General features: G+C 39.1%; 1 protein-coding gene across 1 annotated transcript; it reads left to right on the forward strand.

Moving 5' to 3' along the window:
• The first annotated feature begins 4,545 nt into the window (after positions 1 to 4,545).
• SST (somatostatin) lies at positions 4,546 to 6,031 on the forward strand. The gene is made up of 2 exons (XM_066347270.1): positions 4,546 to 4,808; positions 5,647 to 6,031. Exons 1-2 carry the CDS (start codon positions 4,671 to 4,673, stop codon positions 5,857 to 5,859), a joined length of 351 nt encoding a protein of 116 aa, XP_066203367.1. The 5' UTR covers positions 4,546 to 4,670; the 3' UTR covers positions 5,860 to 6,031.
• The last annotated feature ends 4,769 nt before the right edge of the window (positions 6,032 to 10,800 follow it).

Genomic DNA, 10,800 nt, shown 5'->3' on the forward strand with positions numbered 1-10,800 from the left:
GCATACTTCTACCTCAGGGTCTTTGCACATACTGTCTTTCTACTTGACAAAGAAATGTTTTCATTCAGATATTTGCATGATTAGTTTCCTCACCTCATTTAGGTCTCTGCTCAAATAGCTCCACCTCAGGAGGGTTGCTCCTTAACCATCATGCTCTATACTTTGTTTTATTCTTTAGGTATATACTTATATTTTAAATATTTAAATGTATAAATATACATTTATATAAATATGTACTTATATAATATGTACTATAATATAATACATTGTAATATTATTATATATTATTTTATTGGTATTATTATTTTAATTGGTATTTAAATTAAATATCAATTTGAACATATATTAATTAATTGATTGATTTCTTTATTGTCTTCTCCACTAGGACTTTTTCTATTGAGCTCACTGCTATCCTTCAAGCAGTGCAGAGTCTCAGTCTTATTTGTAGAAAAAGCTGAGTGAATCAATTTTAGAAGTAGAGAAACTGAAGTTCAGAGTGGGAAGGGCAGGTCAGTAGCAGAAGCAAGAATGAAGAACAAGTTTTCTTCCTGACAGGAATGTGAAATATCCGCTGTGCTCCCTTCTCCATCCCATTACATACAAGTCAGGTGCTTTTCCAGCAGAAGTCGTCATTCTGAGAAGAAACTGCACTTTAATGTTACAATACACATTACAATACAATACAATAGTTTGCTCCTTTATTTTCTCAAATTTAAACTCTTTGATTGTCAGGGCTGAAAAAACCCACAAAAGTTACTCTTGGGCAAATGAGTTTGTAAAATTTGTATTATTTGAGTTTGCTCACTTTTAGTGTTAAAAAATGGCGCTGGGCAGTGCCAGGTATGTGGTCTGTGAAGTTGCAAATTGCCTTCCTGCTTGGGAAGGGCCATTGTCTTGCTAATGTTTGCTGGAGGAGAAGGAGAGAGAAGCCATGTTTATGCAGAGTTTGTGCAGAGAGAAGGAGATGGGAACCAGAAATGAGGGACTTTTGTGAGCTCCGCTGAGACTGGTGGGTCCTTTGATTCTAGGAGAAACCGGAGAAGATTCTCCTGGTTGTGGAATGAGAGAATGTGTCAGGGCTTTGTGAGCTCTGAATGAGTGAGAGGGAAGTGTTTTCCCTATGTGTTTGCTCATTGACTGGTGTAAGATTTTAATAAAGGAATGGCCCACCATTCTTTGGCTCCACTCTTTCTTTACCATCTGCCTGAATCCAGTGGGAACCTGCATGTGAATGACCATGGTGGCCCCTGGCTTTTCAGTTACCTCTCAAGCCTTTGATTTTGCAGACTGGGAAACCAAGGCTCAGAGAAGAAGTCCTACAGCTGGATGGTGGCAGAATCAGAACTAGAACCCAGGTCTTTCAACTCGCAGTACAGATACTGTCTACTTTCTTGCAATGCTTAACATTGAACACCTATGACTGCTGGCAGATTTTACAGTTTCTTATTAAGTAAATTCCTACTTCTCTATGGGCAGGTAGTCACCCCTAATGGACATTCCACAGGGAGGTGGCAAGTCTTATCCTGGCCAGAAGAACTGCACACGGAAGAGGCTGGGATGCCATCTAGAGACACCTGTGTCCTGGATGCAGGCTGCTCAGCCAGGTGTCTCAGGCATCTCTGGGTCAGGAGAGGGTGGGAGGTTGTAAAGTGGAGAAACATCCTCCCTCTGATCTTGCCATTTCTGCCTTCTGCCATGTGCCAAGCATTTATGCTCTTGGGGCTTTAATTTCCTCCTCTGTGAGGTGGGCTGGGCTGCCTGATGTGCAGATGAGAAAGTGTTTTGTGAACCAAGGAGGGGCTTGCATAAGGATGGGGGAAGGTAACTCTTGGTGACTAAGGTCTAGGAATAGGGTCCCCAGTACAACCAAAAACTTGACTCCTCCTCCCAGGCACTGGGACTTGCAGAGGGATCCCTTTGGGGAAGTACCTTGGTTCTAAATCAACTTTTATGCAAACTTGGCCATGGGGTGTTTTAAGGAAGAATTCATGTCATCTTTTGTCCCCACACTTCTCCTGAATTGCTGGAGATCATACAAATTTTTTTGTGGGAAGCAGCTGAGAGAGAGAGAGAAGAGAGCAAGAGACCAGAGGCAGGGACCGAGGTAGGTATGGGCTAAGTAGGGTGGGGAAGTGTATGCAGAGGAGGTGAGACAAGCGCCTGATGAACCGGCCTGAAGTCTGAAAGCGACAGGGGGAAGGGAAGAACAGCCAAGAGCAAGGACAGGAAGTGGACAGAGGAGACAAAAGAAGGATTAAACAAGGAGGATTCTGAGATAAATTCAGAGACAGGTTAGGGAAAAGGAAAAAGAGGAGAGAGAAGAAAGTGTAGAGGAGGAGGAGAAGCATCTGGAAGGAGAGGAGCAGGAGTCCAAGGAGGGAGGTTGAAGAGATCCCAGAGCATAAAGCAAGGCAGTAGGGCTCTTATCTGCTCCTTGGCTGACTGCTATTCTAGGATAACTCTCCTTCTCTACTCAGTGGAGCTGTCTGAGGCCAAGTTCTGGGTGGAAGAGATGTGAGATGATGTGGGGGTGCTTCGGGACAATTCGGTTGATGTCACTAGACTCTGCGTCCCCAGTCAGTAGCCAAGGAGGTTGCAGAATACAGAGAGAATAACATGTATTCCCTAGGCTGGGCTCCTCCGCCTCAGAGTCATTTTTCTCTCAGACTGTTCCAACACATGTGAATGACTTTGAATGCCCCTCTGGTGCTTAGCCTTGCCTGGTCCTGCCAAGTCCTGGAAGATCTAACACCAGCCTGTAAATTTTTGCATTGCCTTTGCCTACAGACACCAAAGGAAATGGTGACAATTGTCTACACCAGGGGTCGTCAACCTTTTTATACCTACTGCCCACTTTTGTATCTCTGTTAGTAGTAAAATTTTCTAACCGCCCACCGGTTCCACATTAATGGTGATTTACAAAGTAGGGAAGTAACTTTACTTTATAAAATTTATAAAGTAGAGTTACAGCAAGTTAAAGCATATAATAACAATCACTTACCAAGTACTTTATGTTGGATTTTTGCTAAGTTTGGCAGAATAAATCTTTATAAAACAACTTACTATAGTTAAATCTATCTTTTTATTTATACTTTGGTTGCTCCACTACCGCCCACCATGAAAGCTGGAACACCCACTAGTGGGCTGGAGGGACCAGGTTGACTACCACTTGTCTAAACCATTGAGGAAACCCGCTCCAAAGCTTCCTGCCTATTAACATTATAGTTTTGGTTTAAATATTGAGAATATATACATGATACAGGGCTAATAATAGCATTGGCCAAGTTCTTTTCTTCATTTTATTTCTAGAAACACACATATTTTTAGCTTTCAATGAGCTTTAAGGCCAGCCCTTGAAGATTCTGCAGGGATTACTTGGTTCATGCTAAGGCATTAGCTGGCCCTTCCTTGATAAGGAATTATTTTGAAAAAATAATAATAAAAACTGCCAGAATGCTGATCTGGACAGCAAACATCTAACCACAACCATAATTCTAAAACAGCATTTGTTTCTTTCTTCCTTTTTTTATACAATTGGATAAATTTTTCTTTTATAATTTTATCTTTTATTAACAGTTGACATTCCATATTATTTTGTATTAGTTTCAGATGTATAAGATAGTGGTTAAAAAATAGTAAAATCATTAGAAATGCAAATTGGTAGCTACAAAATAGTCACGGGGATGTGAAGTACAGCATAGGGAATGTAGTCAATAATGTAAGATCAGTGTATGGTGTCAGGTGGGCCCTAGACTTATGATAATGGGTGACGAACACTGAGGAAAAGTAACTTCTTTTCCATCTCCAAGTTACTAGGCACCAAAAATGAAGTCAATCTCACTTTCTTTTTTTTTGTCACAGTAGAAAGACAGGTAGACTAGAACTTTCTCAGCAGCTGAGAAAGAGGGATGAAGAGTGAGCCTAAGGTAACTTCTCCTCCATTACCAGGAGAGTGTAGTTCTTTTACAGCCCATTACATCATAATCTACAAGATTTTTTAATGGAGATAATGGAGAAAGAGAAGATCCAATCTTTCTAGCATCCAACTTCCATTCTTAAAATTTATTCTCAGAGGAATAGTTCAGATTCTCCACTTGTCACCCACATATATGCCTGCATTTGTTTAGCCCTCCTAACGTGTGTCATGATAGAGGTGTCTGGGCACGTGTGTGCGATACAGCTCTGGGTGGTAGTGCATCTGTCTCTTCGGGCTGAGTGAGCTGCTGTGTGTAATTGAGTGCACATGTATGTGTGTGAATCCATTATGGAATGTGTATGTGCGTAGCACTGACTGAATATGAAGATTTTGTAGGTAATGCGGCGTGCGTGGAATCCTGTGGGCCAGTGGGTGTGCAGGGTTTTGGTATGTTTTTTTTTTCTTTTTTCTTTTTAATATTGCTTTGATTTTTTAAGTAAGCCACTTTGGATTGTGAAGCCTCCTCCCACTTCTGTGATTGATTTCACGAGGCTAATTGTGCATAAAAGCGCTAGTGAAATCTGGGGGCGCCTCCTAGTCTGACGTCAGAGAGAGAGTTTAAAAGGGGGGAAGCCGGTGGAGAACACACAGCGGCTTGAGGCGTCGCAAGGTTCAGAGCCGTCGCTGCAGCCTGCGGATCTGCTCCTAGAGTTTGACCCACCGCGCTTCAGCTCGGCTTCCCGGCGCCACGGAGATGCTGTCCTGCCGCCTCCAGTGCGCGCTGGCCGCGCTCTCCATCGTCCTGGCTCTGGGCGGCGTCACCGGCGCGCCCTCGGATCCCCGGCTCCGCCAGTTTCTGCAGAAGTCCCTGGCTGCAGCCGCGGGGAAGCAGGTGAGGAGACTACCTCGACGTTTCCTTTCCCCATTCCCGAATCCTAGCCTCCTCTTAGCCTTGCCCCTGCCTCCTTGGGTGGATTTAAAGGTGCTGCTGAAGAATTTCGGTGTTTTTCTGGCTTTCTCAGTTCCCAAAGCTCTGAGGAAAACTTTCAAAGTCCAGAATCCCCTCTTACCTCTTTTTTCTCCCTAATCAGCTCAATCCGTCACAGGTGAGTTCTTTGGCATTCAAGGAAATTCCGAGAGCTGGGTAATTGAGCAGGTCGGTATGGTGGCATCTATCCCGGGTGCTGACCATGGGAGGTGCTGACCCAGGTGCTGAAAGAAAGCGCCGCGGAAACTGCTACCGTCCTGAGCAACACCTCCTGTCCCGTGCAGTGGACCGGGGGCTAACGGGCACTCTGCTGACGGAGCACAGTACGTTTAAGGTTGTGAAAAGTCTCGTTTCCACAGTTGATTTAGTAAAGACGGTAAGAACAATTCCAGTTTGTAGCTCATGAAGTGGAAATTGAGTTAAACAAATTGTAGGCTTATGTTGTTTATCTTTACAAAACTGCTCTAACGACGTTATTTTTCTATGCGTGTGTTTTAAGCCCACAGATAGAAAACTTGCAGAAATATTTGATTTTTTTTCAAGCCTCTTTGTGTAACTTGGTGATTATAACAATTGCTCTTATTTTATATGCTCAATAATTTTAAATGATAGGGGTGCACTGATGTGAAATTTGGGTTTTGGATGTGGCTTAATCTGCTTTCCAGACTAGGCTGCTTCATTTTTTTCTTCTCTATCCTTCTCCTCATTCTCTCTATTTCTCTCTCCTTTTCATCTCATACAGGAACTGGCCAAGTACTTCTTGGCAGAGCTGCTGGCTGAACCCAACCAGACAGAGAACGATGCCCTGGAACCTGAAGATGTGTCCCAGGCTGCTGAGCAGGATGAAATGAGGCTGGAGCTGCAGAGATCTACTAATTCCAACCCCGCCATGGCACCCCGGGAACGCAAAGCTGGCTGCAAGAATTTCTTCTGGAAGACTTTCACATCCTGTTAACTCGATTAATTCCTGCTGTCCAGATATGGCCTCTGATTCCTTTCCTCCAAACCCCATCTCTCTTCCTTAATCCCTCCAATACCCTAAATACCCTTACATTACAAATTGAAGACTGTAAATACAAAATAAAATTATGATGGAATTATGAAAAGCAAGAATTTGATTTTTTATTGAGTTAACCTTTCTGTTCAATAATACGTGCTTCACTTCCATTGTTATTTCAGTTGAGTTGTTTGAGATATACACTCTAAATTTCACAGGCACACTATTTAAATTCCCTGTTATAATAAAGGTTATGTTTTAAATGATAACCCTTATAGTTTGGGTGATTTCAAACTTAAATACATTCCCATAACTCTATGAATGATAACTTTAATCCAGTGATAATTACGGGAAGGGGCTGTCATAAACATCAATTACATATAAAATACACTTAAAATTATATGTGGAAACAAATATAAGTATTTATGGGTAGGCAGACTGAAATGTGCAACTATTTACCAGGAAATAAAAAATAAATATTTTTTAAGTAGAAATATATTTTTTAAGTAGAAGGAAAAAATCATTTGGAGGAAAAAAGTTGGCTTAAATAGCTAAAGTCTTGAGGCTTTAAAATTTGTTTCTACTCTGTGAACATTTATCTGGAGAAATATAACTGCTTTTATATCTTCGTTGACCACTCTCTCTGTAATTGAATAAGGTTAAATGATTGCTTCTTTTAAAAGTAAGATTCTAAAACTTTCTTTAGGGCAAATATTATTTTTATCAAAAAATCCCAGTATCCGAACACCATGAGCTGCAATACAATGTATGTTGGGTCACTCCTTTAAATGTGATGCTGTTGAAGTTATCAGGACACAATATCAGAATCCCAGAATAACTGAAGAAGAGATCCCAAGTCTTCTTTAGATTTTTATCAAAATAATTCAAATAAAAATGCTAACAATAATAAAATAGTTAGTATGTGCTAGCTATTATTATTAGAATTATAATATACTTAAAGGTACTGCTAGAGATAGAGATAATAAGATAACTAATTTAACTCACAGAGACCTTAAATAGATATCCCTTTGGGGGTGTGTGTTTTAGCTATCACCTCTATTTCTGATTAGCATAATAAACCAATTATAAACACATAAACTCAATATAAATCTCCATAGCATGAGCTTACAAATGGCAGCATATAAATATCTAAGAGGAACTTCATATTTTATAGAAAATATTTGTGTTAAATAATACAAATTTAAGCATGAATATGGCTTAGTTGAAGTTAATTCCTGAACAGCTGATCAAACAGGAGAAAAATCCAAGCCACCTTACTAATCTCTATGAAAACAGAACATCCTTGGAGGTTCTAGTGCATTTTTTATTTACAATACATTCGGGATGGAATTAACAAACATCCACTTAGGGGAGCTGCCTGTGTTAAATGTCTTATGTATATCCGGTTACCAACCAACTCAGCGGAGTAGTAGAATCACATTATTATGATTAAAGCACAGAAGGGAACACAAGTTAATTGTTTTCTGAGCAGTGCATAGATTGTATGAGTGTCAGAGGGTTTTAAATTTTTACTATCATCTTCAGTTGTCAGTTCCCAATAGTGGTATGGAACTAACTGGCAAGAATTATGTAACCATGTGCCCACACATATATTTATTCTTTATTTAAAGCTTAAATTAAATGGGACACTTGATCAGAGTTAGCTATCTTTTAGCCTCACTTTTCCCACCTTCATAAGTAGATGGTGGTATTAATAAGGGGACACATCCCTTCCAGATGTGAATGATGTTACGTGCTTCAAGGTGCTAGTGGATTGCTGATTTTTGACCATATTAATTAATATATGGAAGCATAGGTTTATTTTTTTAATATCTGTAAGGCTGTAGTTTTTGCTTCCCATTTAGTCCATTTGTCTTCCCTCTAAATTTGATTCATTGAGAGTCTAGCATTCTAGCCTGTTTATCGTCTAGCCCCCTGGTTGGCAAACTGTGGCTCACGAGCCACATGAGGCTCTTTGACCCCTTGAGTGTGGCTCTTCCACAAAATACCATGTTTGGGCGCTACCTTGATATGAAATGTACCTACCTATATAATTTAAGTTTAAAAAATTTGACTCTCAAAAGAAATTTCAATCGTTGTACTATTGATATTTGGCTCTGTTGACTAATGAGTTTGCCGACCTCTGGTCTAGCCACAATGAACCTTTCAGATTATATTTTCTGGCTTCTCTGCCACATTTCATTTCATGGAAGAACTTGAACAAGGTATTCTTCTCTTCTGGGTCTTAGTTTCTATCTGAAAATAAGCATGCTAATTAAACCAATCTCTTAGAGTTATAGGACTTACTGAGAACTATATTTAATGTTAGTACATGGTAAGTACTTGGTAAATGTTCAATGTTATAACTGGTGTTTATTTTGTTCTACATGTACTATGCCTTATAAGCTCTCTTTCTTTGCTTTTGTAATTTTTTGTCATCTCCACAAGTCCAAATGTAACCCAGCCTTCAAGAATGTTATTTTTTGTGATTTTTGCTCTGTAAAATTCTAGTTTTCTGTCCTCACTTAGAGTATTTAATCTGCATCTCTTCCATGGAGCTTACTTATCACTTACTACCATTTATAATTGTGTGAATATATGTAAAAGAGTATTTGTGTTTGAACTTCAAATGAATATGTATATGTCTGATTCACATGTATGGTCCATTCAGTATCACATACAGTGTCTTGCACAGAGTAGGTTCTCAGTGTTCATAAAGAAAGAATTAATGATTCATGAGCTTGAAGTCCCAAGTGAAACAAATTTGTTTGGCTCTGTTGACTAATGAGTCAACATTTCTTAATACACTAGTTGGCACAAGAGAATGACATTAGTGACTATTTTACTTGATGCTGGTGTGACACCAGAAAGAACAGCCCATGGTTATGATTTTAATAACCATTGAAACATATGATTAGCACACTCATTTTGGAAGCTTCAATCAATTCAATCTTCTTTTAACAGGTCTTGGTTAACTGTCCACCAACCAAGACCAACTTTTTGGCCCTGCAGCAAACTATTCTCACTATAGACAATTCTATTTTATGGTGACATGAGATATACATTTAATTCTGAATATCAAACATGGAAGAGGGCTTGGAGATCATCTTGCTCTCACCATTCATTTTACTGGAGACTGACATAGAAAGAGGTAAAGTTATCTTCTTCACTAGATACCTAGTAAATTGATGCAAAGTCTAGACAAAGCCTAAATCCCCCTTCACCCTCAGTTATTTTTATAATTTTACCACATTGACCCACAAGAAATCTGCCCTTCTAGATAACTGATGTGTTTCATTGGTCTGATGTGAATACTAATTTTTCCCTTGGAACTTCATCTTCCACTTAACAAATGATCTGCATCTGAGGGAGAATAAGAAATTGATACAAAAGCTTCCTGTGGTTATAGAAAGACATTAGAAAGAAACAGTAAAGATATTGATTAAGAGGAAAAGTAATTCAATAGGACCAGTGTTTATTAAATTAGACCCAAGAAACAAAGAATGATTTTGTCTAAGAGAAAAGCGGTTGTCCCAGCAAGCAGATGGACTCCCCCACCAAAAAAATGGAATTGTTTCTGGGGAGTGGTCTTCAGAGAAGTCACGATTCACATCCACAGGACTGGGGTTCACATATGTCAGTGAGCACTCTAGTTCTTTAGTGAGAGTGACTGTCTTAATTCCAGGTGTTCAAATTTTCATTACCTAGCATGTCCTCAGTGTCAGGGACTTGCTGGAGACGGAAAACAAAGTTTGTATGATAAAGTCTCTGCTTCCAGGGAACTGAGTCTAGTAGGTAAGATTCATTAAAAATGACCAAACCTCTGTTATAATAGAGGTTTGTACAGCCTGCTAGGAAAAAAGAAAGGTTCTAACAACTCCCTGTCTTTTTAATTTTCCCTCTAAATTAATCTCCTTATTAGTTTTTAAACTTTGGTTTGGATGTCTAAGTGGTTTTATTTTAGATGAAATAAGTAAGTTTTATGAATAAGTATAATTATGTAGTATATCTTTTTACAATATATTTTAGGCTGGAAATCAGAGGGATTAAATAATCTTCCCAAGATATCACTAGCTGGTGAGTGGTAGAGTTAAAACCAGGTCATCTGACTTCCAATCCAGTGCTCTCTCCCCTGTATTTTAGGGGAGAAAGATGAGTTCATGGGAAATTATAACTTGCTGGGAAAATTCAGAGCAGATCAACTCCAGAATATAGCTTAGCTTTTCTATGTGTTCAAATGGGTGTTACTACTCTACTTTTGTCAGAGAAGAAATGGATTCAAACTCTGGGATTGGGATTTGATTTGGAGACTTCATTAGGAGCACTGTCTCCAAGGAACTCTTAATAACCTTTCTTTTTGCATGTTCAGTATCATTGTCTTAGTTTTGCTAAATGAACGAACGAACAAATAAATAAATAAACAAAATTAATTATTTTAGGTTTTAAGCACTCTTTTTTTTCCACTCAATCCCATATACACAGGTTTTATTACAAGCTAGCTGGGCTATAAGAATTTTTAACTCGAAGCAATTATAAATGTATTGGTCTCAGTTTTCAGTCTGTGGACCTTGGCATCACCCTCGCTTAGAACGAGGTAGTAGTAGCCATACTTTCCTCTCTCTGGCCTTGCAGGTATAGCCTGTGAAAAGTTGGCCTTAGGCTAAGATTTGAAGGCCTGAGAATTTTCATTGAAATATATAAATGAGGTCAACTTTTATTAAGTAGGCTTTTATGCCACTGAAGCTGATGTACCTCTCAGGGTCTCAGATAAATACTCTAGGTCACATTAAGTAGTCATCTCATTCCTATTAGCTTTTCATGTCTCTGGAATATGGTCTGTTAAAATGGTGAATTTGTTATCCAGATATTCAATAATTTTATTAAAATAAACAATATTTA

This window comes from Saccopteryx leptura, chromosome 8 (genome assembly GCF_036850995.1).
Source record: "Saccopteryx leptura isolate mSacLep1 chromosome 8, mSacLep1_pri_phased_curated, whole genome shotgun sequence".
Lineage (NCBI taxonomy): Eukaryota > Metazoa > Chordata > Mammalia > Chiroptera > Emballonuridae > Saccopteryx > Saccopteryx leptura.

Coding starts and splice junctions, on each gene's coding strand:
- SST (XM_066347270.1), top strand. CDS start 4,671: ATGCTGTCCTGCCGCCTCCAGTGCGCGCTGGCCGCGCTCTCCATCGTC. Junction 4,809..5,646: donor CTGCAGCCGCGGGGAAGCAG/GTGAGGAGACTA, acceptor CATCTCATACAG/GAACTGGCCAAGTACTTCTT.